The following is a 22,117-nucleotide window of genomic DNA, read 5'->3' on the forward strand; positions in this document are numbered from 1 at the left end:
TCAGCGCACACTCCGCTGCACAGTGAAACTCTCATTTTGGAAACATCCCCAAGGCTGTTGTTAAGCCATGTCTCTGCAATATCCTTTCTTCTCGGAGTGCTAGTTTTGCAGGTTCGCAGAAGAGCTTCTGTGAAGTTTGGAAGGTAGGAGACGAGATACTGGCAGAACTGAATCTGTGCAGACGAGTCGTGAGTCATGCTTGGGTAGCTCAGATGGTAAAGCACTTGCCCGCAATAGCCAAAGGTCCGGCACACAGTTTTAATCTGCCAGGAAGTTTCAATATTCTTTGAGGTGGGGGTACACACAGTGCACTTTCAAAAGCAGCTTTCCTTTTGTAAAACACATCAATAACTCAGAGATTTTATTTCTGCTTAACTTTCCAGTTCTTAATGTGTATTGAGAGGAGATCTTTTTATTTTGCAGAGATTACCTGCGGTTACCCGGACCAGTATCCCCACGCCGAGGGCGAGCTTACTAACGGGTCATCGACAATAAATGCTACTGCCGAATATAAGTGTGACTACGGCTACATGATGTCTAAAGGTAGGTTTCCGCCACTTGCATCGCAGAGCAGTCTTATATTAGTCGACCACAATACTATTGCACCTGGGATCAAAGGTACTTCGGTCAGATTATCGTGAGCCAGCGCGTAACAGTGGTTGATATTATGTGCATAACTGCTCTGAAAGCATTGACAGAGCGATACGTTTTCCGTATTCACCACTGTATTTATTTACTCTAACGTCACGACATGTTTATGATATCTGCCAAGCGCAATAATTCCGTGGTCGGGTAATAGATCTGCTTTTTGTTGTACCTTTTCCCACGTATCAGTTATGTATAGACATTGTTTTCTGCACAGATTTATACCACGCAGCTACTCTGTAATCCCGACGTTTTCTGTACACTCTTGGGGGTGTGATAATACAGGTAACAGGCACTTTTGCACCAAACAGTAAATCAGAGTAGGCTGAGAAAATTATTGTAACTTCCTCATCATCATCATCATCAGGAATAGACTGTTACCTATATTCACTCGGCCTGTAGTTCAGAATCTCCTGGAAGTTCTGTGATTTTCACATCCGGTATTGTCTCCAATCTTCACGGCATTTTTAAATTTTTGCGTTCATGTTGAAAATATTTAATTTTATTCCAATATTTTCATCTCTAATCATGTCACTTGTTGTACAGCCTTTAGTCTTCCTTAGGAATTTCATCTCTGCTATTTGAATTTTACTGTCTTGTTTTCTTTTTCTTTTTCGTGGTAACCAGCTTTGGCTTCCATAAAATATCACAGGAACCGCCATCGATTTATAAAATTTCTTAATGGTATCTTTTTGTACTTTAAGGCCCAATCTTCTGCAACTGACACCACAGACAGCGTGTATTTTGTGTACTTTCTTTTCAATTTCAGAGTCAAAATCAAAGTTTATAGCACAGCCTGAATACGAGATTTGGGTGACTTGTTCTAAAACTGAAGTCTACAAAACAGTTATTGATCTGACTGGATATTTCCTTCGAAATGGCATTACGTACGTTGTATTACTAGAAATTTTAAAGTTGCATTTTTGGCGTAGTCCATTCGGCTGGTATATTGAGCTTTGGAAGTCATCTTCATTCTTTTGATCAATAACGGCGTCATTTCCAAACAAAAGTACATTCATGCATTCCTCAGTCGTTATCTTAATTCCTTTGTTTACTATATCTTTCCAATTACGAAGAATTAAGTCAATGTAAATATTAAAAGTAGGTGATAGTCTACACAATTGGCTAACATCCTCGTTAATATTTATTTTTTTCTGATCAATTTCTACCTGTATTTATTAAAATGCGTGTGTTTTTCTAAAGACTTTTCACTACCTCTATCACGTGATAAGGATATACAGATTCATATTTAATCTTCCATAGTCCATCACCGCTGCTGGAGCTTATTCCTATGAAAGAACATGCACTTAGCAGGTGCTGAATCTCAGTTGAGTCCCCATCCAAAAGGTACCGTTTTAGCATATTTCTTACGCCTGTTGTGTCGGGCGCTAAATGATGATCTGAACTGATCCATTACAAATAGTTTGTGAAAGCCAGGGACTATGAAAACAAATGGTTTGTTTATAAATAACTTTCCTGCTACCAGTCATGACCCTTTATGTGTATTTCACAAGACGCCTTTTGGGAAATGATTGCCATTTTCAAGACCGTTTTTCTCTATATACACTCCTGGAAATTGAAATAAGAACACCGTGAATTCATTGTCCCAGGAAGGGGAAACTTTATTGACACATTCCTGGGGTCAGATACATCACATGATCACACTGACAGAACCACAGGCACATAGACACAGGCAACAGAGCATGCACAATGTCGGAACGAGTACAGTGTATATCCACCTTTCGCAGCAATGCAGGCTGCTATTCTCCCATGGAGACGATCGTAGAGATGCTGGATGTAGTCCTGTGGAACGGCTTGCCATGCCATTTCCACCTGGCGCCTCAGTTGCACCAGCGTTCGTGCTGGACGTGCAGACCGCGTGAGACGACGCTTCATCCAGTCCCAAACATGCTCAATGGGGGACAGATCCGGATATCTTTCTGGCCAGGGTAGTTGACTTTCACCTTCTAGAGCACGTTGGGTGGCACGGGATACATGCGGACGTGCATTGTCCTGTTGGAACAGCAAGTTCCCTTGCCGGTCTAGGAATGGTAGAACGATGGGTTCGATGACGGTTTGGATGTACCATGCACTATTCAGTGTTCCCTCGACGATCACCAGAGGTGTACGGCCAGTGTAGGAGATCGCTCCCCACACCATGATGCCGGGTGTTGGCCCTGTGTGCCTCGGTAGTGTGCAGTCCTGATTGTGGCGCTCACCTGCATGGTTCCATACACGCATACTACCATCATTGGCACCAAGGCAGAATCGACTCTCATCGCTGAAGACGACACCTCTCCATTCGACCCTCCATTCACGCCTGTCGCGACACCACTGGAGGCGGGCTGCACGATGTTGGGGCGTGAGCGGAAGACGGCCTAACGGTGTGCGGGACCGTAGCCCAGCTTCATGGAGACGGTTGCGAATGGTCCTCGCCGATACCCCAGGAGCAACAGTGTCCCTAATTTGCTGGGAAGTGGCGGTGCGGTCCCCTACGGCACTGCGTAGGATCCTACGGTCTTGGCGTGCATCCGTGCGTCGCTGCGGTCCGGTCCCAGGTCGACGGGCACGTGCACCTTCCGCCGACCACTGGCGACAACATCGATGTACTGTGGAGACCTCACGCCACACGTGTTGAGCAATTCGGCGGTACGTCCACCCGGCCTCCCGCATGCTCACTATACGCCCTCGCTCCAAGTCCGTCAACTGCACATACGGTTCACGTCCACGCTGTCGCGGCATGCTACCAGTCTTAAAGACTCCGATGGAGCTCCGTATGCCACGGCAAATTGGCTGACACTGACGGCGGCGGCGCACAAATGCTGCGCAGCTAGCGCCATTCGACGGCCAACACCGCGGTTCCTGGTGTGTCCGCTGTGCCGTGCGTGTGATCATTGCTTGTACAGCCCTCTCGCAGTGTCCAGAGCAAGTATGGTGGGTCTGACACACCGGTGTCAATGTGTTCTTTTTTCCATTTCCAGGAGTGTACTATGCCATTTTTTGGTAATGTTTTTGATGTGTGAGTTTTTGCACTTCTCTGTTGTCTTTACTGCAAAAAATTAAGAACCCACCATTTTAAGTTGATTATCTAGCCTTTTGTGTAGTTACTGGCGAAATTTGAAAGTACTTGTACTTACAGTTTTCTTGTGGTCAATTTGTGGAGAGTCTCACTCATATTAAACATAACATACAATTTTCTGTGCACAGCATACATCGACAGTAACAAACTTACATAAACAAGCAGATAGAAAGATGTTGTAGATGTAGTCAACAGAGGTACTGGTATGGGTCTTCAACAGGGTATGTATACTTCTGTATTGGCAATAGTTGTCTTAACAGTCTGAATCATAGTTTGCTTATATCTATTTACAGTGGTGCTTATTTCAATGTGTTACATTTTATTTAAGTACACTTTCGAAGCATTTGAAGAAATTCACTGATTCACTTTCAAGTTTCTTGTTGAATGTTTTATCTTCATATTTTTTTGTAATGTGAGTACATCTCTAGTTCCTCTAACAGCGCCATTTTATGACCTTTTTTAGTCATTAGAGTACTTTGACATTTTGCTCTACTTTGTCAAATGGGTCTTTTCTATTTCATATGTGTTTTGCTATTGTAGATGTGTGTGTAGGCTTTAATGTGCTCTGTGTACCTGGTGTTGAGATCTCTGCCTTTTTGTCTCAGGTAGAACAAGGACCCTTCCTGGCACGTTACTTTGTATATTGCAGCGTCTGCCCATGGCTTATTATTACACTTTATGTTATGTATTTATTTTATTGTAGTTTATTATTTTTAATTCGTATTTCTGAAAATATTTTAGTCTTCCGTGATATAATGCCGATGTAGGGGTGCTAAATATACTCGTGTCTGGATACTTCTTCACTTTGTCTAGTACTGCGACTGCCATGAAACTGTCATCATTGGCAGCTGCAAACTGTTTCACTATGTCTATTTCTTGTTGCATGTTGTCTTGGTTCAAAGGTATTTTAATCACCCTATGTATTACTGACTCGTATGCTGCCTTTTTATGGATGTTCGGTTGACACTAGGTTGATATAATTGTTGTGTCATTCATTGAATTCCCTACGGAGTTTTGAATGTGAATGTGTTGTTCCGCCTTGGACTATTTAGTTCCAGGTAATTGATGCTTTTTCTCGTTCATGTTCAGCTGTAAAGGTAATACTGAACAATTTAGAACATCAGTTATGTCTTTATCTAGTAGTGGGATGACATATATTGTACCATAGGTGACATACACGTAAATCATTTGAAACAAAATTTATTAAACTGCCAAGGACTTGCCTAAAGTAAATTGAATTTTACAGGAGATATGTAGATGACAGACTACTGCTAGTGAAAGGGGATGTCATAGACATAAAAGATATTCAAAACTGCTTGAATATCCTGTATGAGAAAATTACGTTTCTAGTGTAACATGAACAAGACAAAAGCGTCACTGATCTGGACCTAAATATTACCAGACACAACATATGCACATTCAAAATTCGTAGGGAAAACACAACGACTGACACTTCAGTGTCTGCAACATCAAGTCACCAAAACATCCATAAACATGCTAACAATGCTACGTGAACATGGAACAGAAAATAAACATAGTGAAACAGATTGCAGTTGGCAGTGTTTATATCATAGTTGACACACTAATAGACATAGTGAAAAAAGACTAAGACTGAAATCACACCATTCAAAGAAAAGAGAAAAACAAATGTATGTCTAGCAACCCATACATTGACAATATATCACAGAAGATAAAAAAATAATTTGAGAAACCACAGAGTAAAAATTGGGTTCTTTACGTATACTAAACTACAACAAAAACTAATGCATATCGTAAAACGTAATCATGACCCATACTCAGACTCTGGATTACACAAGAAAACATGTCAGAAATGTACCATCTTCTACCTAGGACAAAAAAGTCGAGTTTTCAACACCAGATCTACAAAGCACATTAAAGCCTTCAGACGCACATACAACACACACACAAGGTCAACAATAGCCACACACATATAAAATACTTTAAAAAGCAGAGAAAAATGTCAAATACTGCATCGACTAAATAAAGGGCATAAAATGTATCGGTTAAAACAACTGGAGATAAATTTACGTTACAAGAAATATGAAGACAAACTATTCAAGCAGGAACTTGTAAGTAAACCAGCGATTTATTCGGATGCTTTGACAGTAAACTTAAATAAAATTAGTAACACATAGAAATAAGCAAATTATGACCCACATGGTAAAGATAACCACCCTCTGTACAAAAACATGTCATACTCTGTGGAAGACCTACAACAGAACCTCTGTTGACTATATATAAAATCATGTTTGTAACAATCTGTGTGTGTAATTTGTTATTGTCAACGTATACTGCGCACAGAAAATAGTGTTTGATGTTTAATATGTGTGGCACTCTTCATATACTGACCGCAAGAAAACTGTAAATACAAGTACTTCCAAGTTTCGCTAATAACTATACATAAAGCTCGACAATCAACTAAAATAATGTGTTTTTATATTTTGCAGTAACGGCAACAGAGTAGTGCAGACGCTCAAATGTCAAAAACATTAAGGATAATTGGCATAGTATACAAATAAAGAAGCACCTGAAAATAGCAATCGTTTCCCAAAAGGCTTTATGTGAACTCTAAATAAAAAGAAAATTATGACTAGTAGCAAAAAAGTTATTTCTGAAGAAACCCAGTGTGATAACATTACTTTACTGGAGGGCCATGTTGTATTTCTTGCTTCATAAAATGAAAAAAGCGCTATTGCTTAACACTGTACTGGGTGAAGAAAAATTGCTGCTTTGGCAGTCTGCATGCGATTCTTCATCCGAATTCAAGACAAAGTGCATCTAGCAAAATCCAGTACCACCCACCAAAAGATTTAATAGAAAGGTGATTTTAAAAAACGAGGCTCTGGCAACCCTACAGTAAATTCCACAAGAAAGTGTACGTCGTTATCTGTTCGAAAAAAGGGACACTATTATAAATATATGAAAATACATGTAATTACTAATAGCACAATTACCTAAAAGTTAATGCAATAGCCATCATTATCGATTATAGCTTGTCACCTTTTTGGCATGCTTTTCACGAGATTTTAGGCATATTCTCTCAGTAACGATCTCCTTATCATCCTGATTTTTAATGACAGTTGCTTCAAAGTATACAGGGTGGTCCATTGATCGTGACCGGGCCAAATATTTCACGAAATAAGCGTCAAATGAAAAAAAAAAAAAAAAAAATACAAAGAACGAAACTTGTCTAACTTGATGGGGGAAACCAGATGGCGCTATGGTTGGCCCGTTAGATGGCGCTGCCATAGGTCAAACGGATATCAACTGCGTTTTTTTTTAATAGGAACCCCCATTTTTATTACATACTCGTGTAGTACGTAAAGAAATATGAATGTTTTAGTTGGACCACTGTTTTCGCTTTGTGATAGATAGCGCTGTAATAGTCACAAACATACGGCTCACAATTTAAGACGAACAGTTGGTAACAGGTAGGTTTTTTAAATTAAAATGCAGAACGTAGGTACGTTTGAACATTTTATTTCGGTTGTTCTAATGTGATGCATATACCTTTGTGAACTTATCATTTCTGAGAACGCATGCTGTTACAGCGTGATTACCTGTTAATACCACATTAATGCAATAAATGCTCAAAATGATGTGCTTCAACCTCAATGCATTTGGCAATGCGTGTAACGACATTCCTCTCAACAGCACGGAGTTCACGTTCCGTAATGTTCGCACATACATTGATTATGCGCTGACGCATGTTGTAAGGCGTTGTCGGTGGATCACGATAGCAAATATCCTTCAACTTTCCCCACAGAAAGAAATCCGGGGACGTCACATCCGGTGAACGTGCGTGCCGTGGTATGGTGCTTCGACGACCAATCTACCTGTCATGAAATATGCTATTCAATACCACTTCAACCGCATACGAGCTATGTGCCGGACATCCATCAATTTGGAAGTACATCGCCCTTCTGTTATGCAGTGAAACACCTTGTAGTAACATCGGTAGAACATTACGCAGGAAATCAGCATACATTGCACTATTTAGAATGTCATAGATAAAATGGCGGCCAATTAACCTTCCTCACATAATGCCGCACCATACATTAACCCGCCGAGATCGCTGATGTTCCACTTGGCGCAGCCATCGTGGTTTTCCTTTGCCCAATAGTGCATATTATACCGGTTTACGTTACCGCTGTTGGTGAATGAGGCTTTGTCGCTAAATAGAACGCGTGCCAAAAATCTGTCATCGTTCCATAATTTCTCTTGCGCCCAGTGGCACAATTGTACAAGACGTTCAAAGTCGTCGCCATGCAATTCCTGGTGCATAGAAATATGTTACGGGTGCAATCGATGTTGATGTAGCATTCTCAACACCGACGTTTTTGAGATTCTCGATTCTCGCGCAATTTGTCTGCTACTGATGTGCGGATTAGCCGCGACAGCTGCTAAATAACCTACTTGGGCATCATCATTTGTTGCAGGTCGTGGTTGACTTTTCACATGTGGCTGAACACTTCCTGTTTCTCAGGCACGCGGTCCGGACACATGGATGATGTCGTCCAGGATACCGAGCAGCATACATAGCACAGGCCTGTTCGGCATTTTGATCACAACAGCCATACATCAACACGATATCGACCTTTTCCGCAATTGGTAAACGGTCCATTTTGACACGGGTAATGTGTCACGAAGCAAATACCGTCCGCACTGGCGGAATGTTAGTGATACCACGTAATTAAACGTTTGTGACTATTACAGCGCCATCTACCACAAAGTGAAAAAAGTGGTCCAACTAAAACATTCATATTTCTTTACGTACTACACGAATATGTAATAAAATATGGGGGTCCCTATTTTGAAAAAACGCAGTTAAAATCCGTTTGACCTATGGCAGCGCCATCTAGTGGGCCAACCATAGCACCATCTGGTTTCCCCCATCAAGCTAGACGAGTTACGTTCTTTGTAGCTTTCTCGTTTGATGCTTATTTCGTGATATAATTGGCTTGGTGACTATCAATGGACCATCCTGTATATTGACTTTCCTCTGAGCTTCATATTAATATACTAACATCTGGAGACATTGCAGGCCAATCTGTTGTGGGGACCCTATTTTCTTGTTTCCTGTTTGGGTGAACACATGCATGAACCAACGTGTCCAAATATACAGGCAGAGGTTCTCATTCCTCCTCAGGATGCTGTGTTTCTATTGTCTAATGCTGGAGACAAAGGGAGGGCTAGCGCAACTGCGATGTCAAAAACTGCGGGAAATATTTCATTTGCACTGCCCCACCAAATTAATTGTTTAACAATTTACAGGAGTGAAACAGATCACTTAAAATAGTAACCACCACCTTGAAATGATATTTTTTCATAATAAAACTTATGTTCAACGTTTGAGCACCACATACTAACACTTTGTAAATCGAGTAATTACATTTCAGCAACAATTAGATCATAGCGCTAAATATATCCGAGGTCTTGTGTGCACCGATGTTTGAGAACACAAGCACCGTCCTCAGCCTCAATGTTTCCACCTTACGCTAAACATATCTGGCGAAAATATTGTCCAACTGTCCACACACGCAATCGCCAATCGTGCGCTGGCCGACGATTGCTGGGGAGCAGCGACCGTGTTGACATGCAGAGTACAAGAGACCTATTGCCACGTTTTCCATTGCGACAGTTGTCTGCACATCTCCGGCCGTACCAGATCCTCTTAGACTCAGAGGGCCATAGACACGGGTTCACAGGTAGATGCCGTGTTTCTTGACTTCCGCAAGGCGCTCGATACAGTCCCCCAGAGTAGTTTAATGAACAAAGTAATAGCATATGGCCTATCAGACCAATTGTGTGAATGGATTGAAGAGTTCCTAGATAACAGAACGCAGCATGTCATTCTCAATGGAGAGAAGTCTTCCGAAGTAAGAGTGATTTCAGGTGTGCCGCAGGGGAGTGTCGTAGGACCGTTGCTATTCACAATATACATAAATGACCTTGTGGATAACATCGGAAGTTTACTGAAGCTTTTTGCGGATGATACTGTGGTATATCGAGAGGTTGTAACAATGGAAAATTGTACTGAAATGCAGGAGGATCTGCAGCGAATTGACGCATGGTGCAGGGAATGGCAATTGAATCTCAATGTAGGCAAGTGTAATGTGCTGTGAATACATAGAAAGAAAGATCCTTTATAATTTAGCTACAATATAGCAGTTCAGCAACTGGAAGCAGTTAATTCCATAAATTATTTGGAAGTCGACATTAGGAGGGATTTAAAATGGAATGATCATATAAAGTCGATCGTCTGTAAAGCAGATGCCAGACTGATATTCATTGGAAGACTCCTAAGGAAATGCAATCCGAAAACAGAGAAAGTAGGTTACAGTACGCTTGTTCACCCCATTCTTGAATACTGCTCAGCAATGTGGGATCCGTACCAGAAGCGATGATAGAAGAGATAGAGAAGATCCAACGGAGAGCAGCGCGCTTCGTTACAGGATCATTTAGTAATCGCGAAAGCGTTGCGGAGATGATAGATAAACTCCAGTGGAGAGACGCTCAGTAGCTCAGTACGGGATTTTGTTGACGTTTCGAGAACATATCTTCACAGAGGAGTCAAGCAGTATATTGCTCCCTCCTACGTATACCTCGCGAAGAGACCATGAGGATAAAATCAGAGAGATTAGAGCCCACACAGAGGCATACCGACAATCCTTCTTTCCACGAACAATACAAGACTGGAATAGAAGGGAGAACCGATAGAGGTACTCAAGGTACCCTTCGCCACACACCGTCAGGTGGCTTGCGGAGTATGGATGTAGATGTAGAGCCTCTGAGGCGGAAGAGACTGTCGCTGTGACCTCCCAGCTGTCAACCAACAGATCTCCATCAGGGGAATAATCTTCCACTGCCAACACTCGCCATATTAAGTCTTCTCAAATTTCCACATAAAAATCAGAGAATACACGCAACACTTGTGGGTGGCTAAGCTTCAGCTTACAGTTGGCCAAAACTTTGTGACCACTCTTATCGCTGGTAGTGGCACATTGCAAGACAAGCAGGCCCGACTTGGACGTTTAGTTCTAACTGAAGTTCTACCCCCCACATAGACTCTCACCACTTTAAAAAATCTACTTTACCCAATCCGAGACATTGATATTGCTATCGATACACCAGAAATTTCTCACGCAAAATGTAGATTACACCCCTTTATATGACTTATTTTCGAAGACAGTAGAAACCGGAGCAAACAAAAATCTTCACATCGCTAAAGTATTGACAGTTCTGGTGGAAAATCTGCCCAACAGTATGGCATAGGCTATATTTTCTGTAAGCATTCTCTCATAATCAGCTTAATATCTGTTACATTTTGCATCACAGGACTAGAATATTAAACTCATTTCTGGCTCATGATACCTCCTCACTTTTGAACTCTCTTATAGGAAACAAATGCTTAATTACGTATGAAGTCTATTAAGGTCGCAGCACAGAGGAGTCGTGTATAGCAGATTAATACTGTGTATCACTTTATAGATTCGTTAATATAGCTAATTTTATTACGATGGTTATCAGCGGAGGCAACGAAGGGGTAAGCACTATGGCTCGTTGTCATGAGAGGCTGGGCGAAATCTCCAACAGTGCTGACAACATTTGCAGCTCACACTAAAATCTGACCACTTGTTGTGATGGAAATGGCGCGAGGAAGTCAAAAAGTCTCATGAAAGCGTATTTCGAGGATATTCATGTTGACATGTAGTACTTAACTGGAGTTATGACTGTGAGATGAAATTAAATGAATGCTACAGCATAAGTTCAAGCAGTTGACTGTGCAATGGCTTGTGAACTGCCACTTAATGCCAGCTCGTATAGACCAGCAAGCACTATGGGAAGCATCACGAAAACTTCCTAATTCTGCCTGTGAATAACGAGCAGTACTAGGGAGCATTACTTCGATAAAAGTTAGACAAGCCCTACAGGGTGAAGAACAATGCTGCACGTGGCGGTCAGCATTCAATTCCCGATACACATTTGTCTCATTGTGCAAAACATCGGAATGTACTGTAGTAAATCGAGAATTCTTTCATCGCTTTCATAAACTGACATACACGTTACTAATTGTATTGCCCAATGTGGGGAGCCAATAATCAATTTGAAACGTCCCCTTAGAAAAATTATACAAGACTGTACTTAAACTGACACACAATATTTTTAGCGCAACGCAATCTGACTTTCAAAAGACGCTACAAAAGATGACTAACATTAACCTATACGTTTCACAAATCACTTACCTCACAAAAAACTTCGTTACTCGAACTACTGCAATACAGCGAGCACTACTACTGCCAGCTAAATAAAAGATTCAAACTACTGAAGGCACTAACTACTGATAGGCATAGTTAGCAAATGAAAGATTTTAATACAGAACAAACAATGTATTTACCTTAATAGTCATAATATACACTCCTGGAAATTGAAATAAGAACACCGTGAATTCATTGTCCCAGGAAGGGGAAACTTTATTGACACATTCCTGGGGTCAGATACATCACATGATCACACTGACACAACCACAGGCACATAGACACAGGCAACAGAGCATGCGCAATGTCGGCACTAGTACAGTGTATATCCACCTTTCGCAGCAATGCAGGCTGCTATTCTCCCATGGAGACGATCGTAGAGATGCTGGATGTAATCCTGTGGAACGGCTTGCCATGCCATTTTCACCTGGCGCCTCAGTTGGACCAGCGTTCGTGCTGGACGTGCAGACCGCGTGAGACGACGCTTCATCCAGTCCCAAACATGCTCAATGGGGGACAGATCCGGAGATCTTGGTGGCCAGGGTAGTTGACTTACACCTTCTAGAGCACGTTGGGTGGCACGGGATACATGCGGACGTGCATTGTCCTGTTGGAACAGCAAGTTCCCTTGCCGGTCTAGGAATGGTAGAACGATGGGTTCGATGACGGTTTGGATGTACCGTGCACTATTCAGTGTCCCCTCGATGATCACCAGAGGTGTACGGCCAGTGTAGGAGATCGCTCCCCACACCATGATGCCGGGTGTTGGCCCTGTGTGCCTCGGTCGTATGCAGTCCTGATTGTGGCGCTCACCTGCACGGCGCCAAACACGCATACGACCATCATTGGCACCAAGGCAGAAGCGACTCTCATCGCTGAAGACGACACGTCTCCATTCGTCCCTCCATTCACGCCTGTCGCGACACCACTGGAGGCGGGCTGCACGATGTTGGGGCGTGAGCGGAAGACGGCCTAACGGTGTGCGGGACCGTAGCCCAGCTTCATGGAGACGGTTGCGAATGGTCCTCACCGATACCCCAGGAGCAACAGTGTCCCTAATTTGCTGGTAAGTGGCGGTGTGGTCCCCTATGGCACTGCGTAGGATCCTACGGTCTTGGCGTGCATTCGTGCGTCGCTGCGGTCCGGTCCCAGGTCGACGGGCACGTGCACCTTCAGCCGACCACTGGCGACAACATCGATGTACTGTGGAGACCTCACGCCCCACGTGTTGAGCAATTCGGCGGTACGTCCACCCGGCCTCCCGCATGCCCACTATACGCCCTCGCTCAAAGTCCGTCAAGTGCACATACGGTTCACGTCCACGCTGTCGCGGCATGCTACCAGTGTTAAAGACTGCGATGGAGCTCCGTATGCCACGGCAAACTGGCTGACACTGACGGCGGCGGTGCACAAATGGTGCGCAGCTAGCGCCATTCGACGGCCAACACCGCGGTTCCTGGTGTGTCCGCTGTGCCGTGCGTGTGATCATTGCTTGTACAGCCCTCTCGCAGTGTCCGGAGCAAGTATGGTGGGTCTGACACACCGGTGTCAATGTGTTCTTTTTTCCATTTCCAGGAGTGTATATAGCAGTTCATGACATCCAGTCTTACAAATTTCAAAACTCCGCCATCACTCTCCCCACGTCCACCACTGCTGGCGGCTCACCTCCAACTGCGCAACGCTACGCGATGTTAGCAACCAGCTGCCGCTGCCCAACACTACAATGGCAGACAACAATGCAAACCAGCCACAGACTGCACACGGCACAGCCAGTGATTTTCATACAGAGCGCTACGTGGCGGCGGCGTTACCAATAAAAAAACCTAAACATCCTACTTACAAATTGACATTAATAATTAAGTAGAATCAAAAAGCAAAAAGGTGATAAGATTAAGGGATGGATAAGCGAATGGAACAGATTGTTTAGATGACTGTAACATGAAACGATTGCTTTTATTTCAGTACCTTTTATACTAACGTTACATAGAGAGTGACAGTTATTGAACTACATGAAATAAAAACATCATAATTTCTTAGCGGTTTGCATTAGCACGTTCAAACTGCACAATTGGCCGCGGGACATGATGGGAAATAGTATGGTTTGGCTTAGGAAGAAGCCCACTTTCATATGGATGAATTAGTCAATAAGCAAAATTGTCGCATTTGGAGGAGTGAGAATCCGCATTCCGCTATCGAGAAGTCTCTTCACCCTGAACGGGTGACTGTGTGGTGTGCAATGTGCAGTCACGGAATAAGCGGTGCGATATTCTGTGAGGCACGGTGACTACCGAACGATACGTGAAGGTTTCGGAAGATGATTTCATCCCCATTACCCAAGGTGACCCTGACTGCTACAAGACGGAACTCGACACCATTGAAGCAGGAGAGTGTTTGATGTCCTGGAAGAGCACTTGGGGGACCACATTCTGGCTCCGGGGTACCCAGAGGCCACTGTCATGGGCCTCAATTGGCCGCCATATTCTCCGAATATGAACATGTGCGACTCCTTTTTGTGTGGGTTATATTAAAGACAAGATGAAAACAGCCATTCAGGAGGTCATGGATAACATCGATATTCCGACACTTCAGTGAATTATGCAGAATTTTGCTATTCGTCTCAGCCACGTCATCGCCAATTATGGCAGGCGTATAGAACATGTCATAACCTAAATCCGAAAATCTGTGGTAACGTTTACATGTTGAATAAAGTATGTGCACGCCGTACTTGGTAACTAATTATGTTTTTTTTTCGTATCCGAGGTCTGTTAGAAAAGTAAGGAACGACAGAGTGCAAAATGGAAACAACAGTGGAAATCAAAACTTTTATTTGCAACGGTTAGCTACAACTTCCAGCTACTTCTCTACACAGTCGCCGCTCAGACTTAGGCATCTGTCGTTGCGTTGTACCAACCTTTCAATTCCCTCGTTATAGAAAACAGCTGCCAGTGTTTTTCGACAATTTTCTGCTCTGAACTGCAGCTCATTGTCTGTGTCAAAATATTCTCTTCATAGCCAGCAGTTCATTTGAGCGGAGATGAACCTCAGGGGTGGCCAATAACGGGCTGTATTGTGGGTGATTAAACACTTCCCATCGAAAAGGCTGTAGGAACATCTTCATTGCAGCTACAGAGTGCGACCGAGAATTGTCGTGTAGAACGAACCGCATGACAGTTATGTTATGCGGACTGCATAGCTTCAGGCGAAATCTTTCGCCAGTCCCTCATATTTGGCGGGAGATGCTAATTTCTAGCCATCTTTACGTTCTCACTATGAACTCAGAACTGAAGAGAGCGGCACGATGCGATCGACGGGTGCACTAGACACAGCGCCCAACCCATCTGTGCAAAGCTTCATCAGATTTTCACTGTATTTTCCATATCGTGACCGATCGTTCCTTACTTTCCGAATAACCCTCGTAGTTCAGTAATTGTCACCCTGCATCTCACGGCCCATTTGCCTGGGCGGGAACACGACTCAATTATTAAGAGGAAGGAGGGGGGAATGAATCATCTCATCATTCTTGCTGGTCTCTTGCCGAGGAGTAATGATGGCGGCAGGCGCTAGTCGGTCCGGCGCGTCGGCTCACTAGTTGTGTGGTGTCTAGTCGGTGTCGCGGCTTTGCTGCGAAGCCCGGATCGGTGTCCGCGCTGACTGCTCGTTGCGAGTTGTGTGGCCTAAGCTGCGACATCAAGGTGTCGGGAGACGAATCTTGGCGATGGACTGAAGGGCTCCCATGTCCTCTTTCTTCCGCACTGTTTCATCGTTTGTCTCTCTTCTCTTCCCATCACCTAGCTAAGCTCAACGACTCGTCTCAGCGTTGTCACTGGCGGCCTAAATTTGCAAGTGGGAGGGTGTTTGCAATGCCATCCAGTGACTTTTCACTGTTTCATGACCACGCCTCCCAGTGCAACGTGGTAATGTGTGGGCTCGACAGAAGAGCTCGATCAGAAAGGCTTAGGTGTTCGTTTTTCCCGCGCGCTGTTAGGGAGTGGAATGGTAGAGAGATAGTATGATTGTGGTTCGATGAACCCTCTGCCAAGCACTTAAATGTGAATTGCAGAGTAGTCATGTAGGTAGATGTAGACTAGTGTGTGCCTCGGCAATCGGTATCTTTCTCACGTTTTCACTGTCAGGGCTGTTCCCAGCATTGGTAGCATAGTGTTCCGATGTGTTCCTGCATTCCTCAGTTGTTGTGAAAGCAGCCACATAACACTTCTTTGTAACCGGTGTTCCTGCGTGAAGCATGGTCAGTTTCATGTTTGTGCTTCGTCTAAGGTTCTGCTGGTGCTTGTGATTTATAAATAACCTTCTTACTGGCCAGCAAACTTTTTTTTGAAGCAGGCTGACTTCTTCTGCATTTCCGTAACATCACACGCCTCCGTGTGCATATTCTTCGCCTTTTATCTACGTTCCGTACCAGTGCCTGTGAGGTTCTGGAATTGTGGACACGTTCTCGCTTCCTGAAGTAGTTAAAAACGGCTCCTGCGAGGCAGAAGATTCTCACCCCTCCACGTGTGCGTTCTTGATGCTTTTGTATCTATGGTCCGTCCCAGTGATCTCTGCCTCGTGATGGCTGGGTGTTGTGTGATGTCCTTAGGTTAGTAAGGTTTAAGTAGTTCTAAGTGCTAGGGGACTGATGACCTAAGATGTTAAGTCCCATAGTGCTCAGAGCCATTTTTGAACGTCCCAGTGACTGCAGGGGTTCATTAGTTTTCGGCATGCTTCTCATTATCTTTCAGACTCTTCGCAAGGTGTTCATTCTTAAGCTAGGTGAGGGAACCTGCTGGTTACCCCTTGCATGTTTGCAGAATGGACCTTGGTGCTAGCTCTATGGGGTCCGATTTTTCCGTTGCGCTGGGATGCTGCCGCTGTGAGTCGGCGAAAGTGGTCACCAGCGGTGCTATCATGCAGCTCCTTATCGAGACTTTTAAGCTTTTAATACAGAAGTTTGAAAGTCATCGCAATGTGGTCCACCTGTGTTCACTTGGCCCGTAGGACACACAATTCGAGAAGGAAAACAAAAATCTTCACTCTTATAGTGACACAAACACTTCACTCACTAATGTGGTATTTTGCAGGATCTTCCATTTTCAGTTGTGGACAAGCGTCTCAAGCCCAGTCAACAATTTACACATATCGTTGCCCTTGATGTATCTATACAAGAGATGCACTAGTAAAGAAAGACCAAAACAATTAAACAGCACACGAAGAACACAAATCACAATGAACGTGGTGATAACGCCACAGCTGTACATAAGACATATCCAAAATAAACATAAAATCAAGACATCTGAAAATAAAAATAAACCATATACAGTACTACTGTTCATCACATAGGTATACAGTAAGGTGACAAAAGTCATTTGGTACCGATATGCACCCATACAGATGGCAGTAGTCTCGTGTACACAAGGTAGACAAGGGAAATACATTCGCGGAGCTGTCATTTGCACTCAGGTTATTCATGTGAAAAAGATTCTGATGTCATTATGGCCACACGACGGGAATTGACAGATTTTGAATGTGTACTGGTAGTTAGAGCCAGATGCATAGGACATTCCAAATCGGAAATCGTTAGCAAATTCAACATTCTGAGATCCACAGTGTAAGAGTGTGCCGAGAATAACAATTTCCAGGCATTACTTCTCACCATGGACAGCAACGTTCTTCAAACCAGTCACGAACAATCCTGACCCGGTGACAGGGCTAATCGCCATCCATAAAAATAGCTGTCTGGGAACGTGAAGTTCATGAATGATTGAAAATGGTCTCCAAGTATCCGAACATAACCATTCCCAGTCAATGTTCCATTCATTCCATGTAAACACAGCCCACGCTACTAAGGATCCACAACGAGTTGATACAGTGCCCTGTTGACAATTTGGATCCATGGCTTCGTCGGGTCTGCGTCACACTCGAACCCTACCATCAGCTCTTACCAACTGAAACGGGACTCATCTGACCAGGCCAGGGTTTTGCAGTCGTCAGCGGTCTAGCTGGCATGCTCACAAGCCCAGGAGAGGCGTTGCAGTAGATGACGTACAGTTAGCAAAGGCACTAGTGTAATTCGTTTGCTGCCATAGCCCAGTAACGCCAGATTTCGTCACACTGTCCTAACGGATACGTTGATCGTACGTCCCACATTGGTTTCTAATGTTATTTCGTGCCGTTTTGCCTGTCTGTTAGCACTGACAACTATACCCAAACTCCGCTGCTCTCGGTCTGCAACTGAAGACCGTGCGTCACTGCGTTGTCCGTTGTGAGAGGTAATGCCTGAAATTTCGTATTCTCGGCCCGCTCTTGACACTGTGGATTTCAGAATACTGAATTCCCGCCGAAATGTAATGTCTCTGAGGTCTAGCTCCATTTAGCATTCTGCGTTCAATGTCTTCATTTCCGTCGTGCGGCCATCGTCACGACGGAAACCTTTTCACGTGAATCACCTGAGTACTAATAAATCTCCGCCAATGCACTGTCCTTTTATACCTTGTGTAGCCCGCCGCGGTGGCCGTGCGGTTCTAGGCGCTTCAGTCCGGAACCGCGTGACTGCTACGGTCGCAGGTTCGAATCCTGCCTCGGGCATGCATGTGTGTGATATACTTAGGTTAGTTAGGTTCAAGTAGTTCTAAGTATAGGGGACTGATGACCTCAGATGTTAAGTTCCATAGTACTCAGAGCCATTTGAACCATTTTTTATACCTTGTGTACACGATGCTACCTGTATACAGCGTGTGAACGGTATAAGCTGTCAAATTTATCGAGGCATTACATCTCGATGCGCTTGACAAAAAAGGCTAATGAAATATCATTGCATCTTACTCTTTACTTTTGTATTCCTGAAAGACAGATATTCGTAGGATTGACAGTAGACGCATTCCTTATTTTGTCAACTGACTGTACGCGATTGGTTGGTTGGTTGATTAGGGGAGGAAACCAAACAACGAGGTCATAGGTCCCATCAGATTAGGGAAGACTGGAGAACGAGGTCTGACGTGCCCTTTCAAAGGAGCCATCCCGGCATTTGCCTTAATCGATTTAAGAAAATTACGGAAAACCCAAATCAGGATCGTCGTCGTCCTCCGGCATGCGAGTACGGTGTACCAAGCCCGCCCGGTTAGCCGTGCGATCCAAAGCACTGCTTTCCGAGCTGGAAGGTGTGACGGGCCCCGGCATGAATCCACCGGGCGGATTAGTGTCGAGGTCCGGTGTGCCGGCTAGGCTGTGGATGATTTTGAAGGTGGTTTTCCATCTGCCTCGGTGAATGCGGGCTGGTTCCTCTTATTCATCCTCAGCTACACTATTTCGACGATTGCTGCGCAAACACTGTCTCCACGTACGCGTACACCATAATTACTCTACTACGCAAACATTTTGGGTTACTCTCGTCTGGTGTGGGACGATCCAGGGGGATCCACTGAGGCCGAACCGCGCAGTAACCCTGAGTTCGGTGTGGGGCGGCGGTGGGGTGAGTGGACTGCTCTAGCCTGTCGTGGGGTTGTGAACCACTGAGGGCTACGGTGGCGACGAACCATCTCCGTCATCTAGGTTCCTAGTTCAATACAATACAATACGGCGTGTTAATCACTACGCCGCCTCGTTGGAAGTTTCCCCTGTCACCAATACAACAATAAGTGTCCAAAATGTCCACCATTAGATTCGACACGTGTTTCATTACGGCGCACTCGATCACACACATGCACATTTGCCTTTATGGTATTGGCAGCATCGAAAATCCTCTGTGTGAGTTCGTATACGTTATTTACTAGCTGAGCATAAAAAAGTGCCTTCATATGGCCTCGAAAGTAACAGACCAACGGATATAAATTAGTACTGCAAGTTGGCCATCGACGAGGATCAAAACGTCCTATCCTTCGTTCTGGAAATCATCTATTCAATAATCTTCCATACGCTCTGGCCAATGTGGGGTGGTCCACCTTTGTGCAGGAATCAAATGTTATGATGTAGGCTAACTGAATATCTTCTAATAAAGTTGGTAGCAATGATTCCTCTAAAAAGGGTCAGTATTTGCTACCAGTCAACCGTGCAGGTATAACTTTATGCCCAATAATGTAATCATCGATTACCCCGCCAGGGTAGCCGAAAGCGCTAACGCGCTGCTTCCTGGACTCGGGTAGGCGCGCCTGCACCGGATCGAATCCGCCCGATGGATTAACGACGAGGGCCGGTGTGCCGGCCAGCCTGGATGTGGTTTTTAGGCGGTTTTCCACATCCCGCTAAGTGAATACCGGGCTGGTCCCCACGTTCCGCCTCAGTTACACGTGTCGCAGACATTTGAAACACGTCCGCACTATTTCACGATTTACGCTAGACGCAGACAATTGGGGTACACTGATTCCGTCCCGGGGAGTACGGGGTGGCGGCAGGAAGGGCACCCGGCCATCCCTAACACTAACATTGCCAAATGCGTTGTAACCACCCCGACCCTGCGATCGCTGCGGGACTATGGCGCAAGCGAAAGAAAGACTGTAATCATCGATTAAACCCGCCAATAGATTTACGGAAAAGCGGCGCTTAAAATGTATTGCTACTACTTGCCGCGGATTGTGTACGCTCCACGTGTGCATGTTATATAAATTAGTTTTTTCGTCACGAGTGTAACGTACTTCATCTCTGACGAGTACTTCGTTTACAAAATCATGTTGTGCACACGTTGCAGAGTACAATCTTGCTCTTCCAAGGCTTGTATGCGTTGAATGTGATAACGCCGCAGACGCTCCACTTTCAAAGTGCGATAAACGACCGTATACGGTACATCCACTTGGCGGACGATGCTTGTGTAGTTTTCTGAGTAGTGGTTGAGGCCCAGAATTTGTTCCTCAGCTTCGAATGTAAGCGTAATGAGACAGTATCTCTCAATCTATGCAAATTAGATACGTACTCGCAAGTTGTTTTCTATTATGATTTATTTAATAATAAAATGAAAGCTTATCAGAACAGACAATACGTTTCGCATACAGAATTAAATGTAAAAAGATAAAGATAACTGCCGTTACGAATGAATCGCAAAATAATCGAGTAAAAGTAGACAATTATGATGATATAAGCCTTTGGTGAACAGCAACAAATGTCGATCGTGCAGGAAGTTTTTGTTGTGGAAAGCGTTCTCAATAAAAATGTACAGCTGCCCTCACATCACATTTTTCAAAATGGTTCACATGGCTCTAAGCACTATGGGACTTAATATCTGAGGTCATCAGTCTCCTAGACTTAGAACTACTTAAACCTAACTAACCTAAGGACATCACACACATCCATGCCCGAGGCAGGATTCGAACCTGCGACCGTAGCAGTAGCGTAGTTCCTAACAGAAGCGCCTAGAACCTCTCGGCCACAGCGGCCGACAATACATTTTTCCTCGCCGTAAATTAAATGAATATCGTATAGCTTCGCGATAGTAAATCTCTCTTCCATCCTAAGGTTTAACAGAGTTGCAATAACGTCTGCACAGGTAACTAGACGACTGTCGACTATCAGCGTATTATAATGACTCAGCCACGAAGGCCGTACTTGCCTATGTGTTTCCGACTCATGCTCGCAATGTCGATACATGCAGTGGTAAATGACACAAATTGATTGATTACATAAATGCATCTGGAGTGGTCGTAACAGGCACCCCGTAGTGTTCCTATCCTGTTCAATGGATGCTCCCAGTCTACTGTGCATAATGTTTACACATGTCACGTCTAATCCGGGTACACTGCCCGTGTCTACTTGTCCAACAACATTGTCCTCAGATGAACTGCTTTTTCTAGGAGAACCGTAGAAACTGGACAAATATGTTACTATACATTTTAAATTAATTACTTCTGTTTTATTAACACGATTTTTTGCAGCTATCTCATGACTTCTGTTACCTCAGTATACTCGTACATACGATGTGCAAACTTCTACTAATGCACTTCTTTCAGATTAGATTAGATTAGATTTACTCTCATTCCAATTGATCCGTAGTGAGGAAGTCCTCCAGGATGCAGAACATGTCAGAAGAACAACAATACATGACAAATACTTCCAACTAAAACAAATAAGCTAATGTACCTTCCACAGGTTCCATGTGGAATGATCGTCTTTTCTTTTCTTTTTTTTTTTTTTT

General features: G+C 44.0%; 1 protein-coding gene across 1 annotated transcript in view; it reads left to right on the top strand.

Moving 5' to 3' along the window:
• Positions 1-22,117, top strand: part of LOC126299396 (uncharacterized) — a 1,761,671-nt gene that overhangs the window by 1,727,075 nt on the left and 12,479 nt on the right. Inside the window, exon 9 of the mRNA XM_049991269.1 lies at positions 424-543. Within this exon, the coding sequence (XP_049847226.1) occupies positions 424-543 (120 nt within the window). The remainder of the gene's footprint in view (positions 1-423; positions 544-22,117) is intronic.

This window comes from Schistocerca gregaria, chromosome X (genome assembly GCF_023897955.1).
Source record: "Schistocerca gregaria isolate iqSchGreg1 chromosome X, iqSchGreg1.2, whole genome shotgun sequence".
Lineage (NCBI taxonomy): Eukaryota > Metazoa > Arthropoda > Insecta > Orthoptera > Acrididae > Schistocerca > Schistocerca gregaria.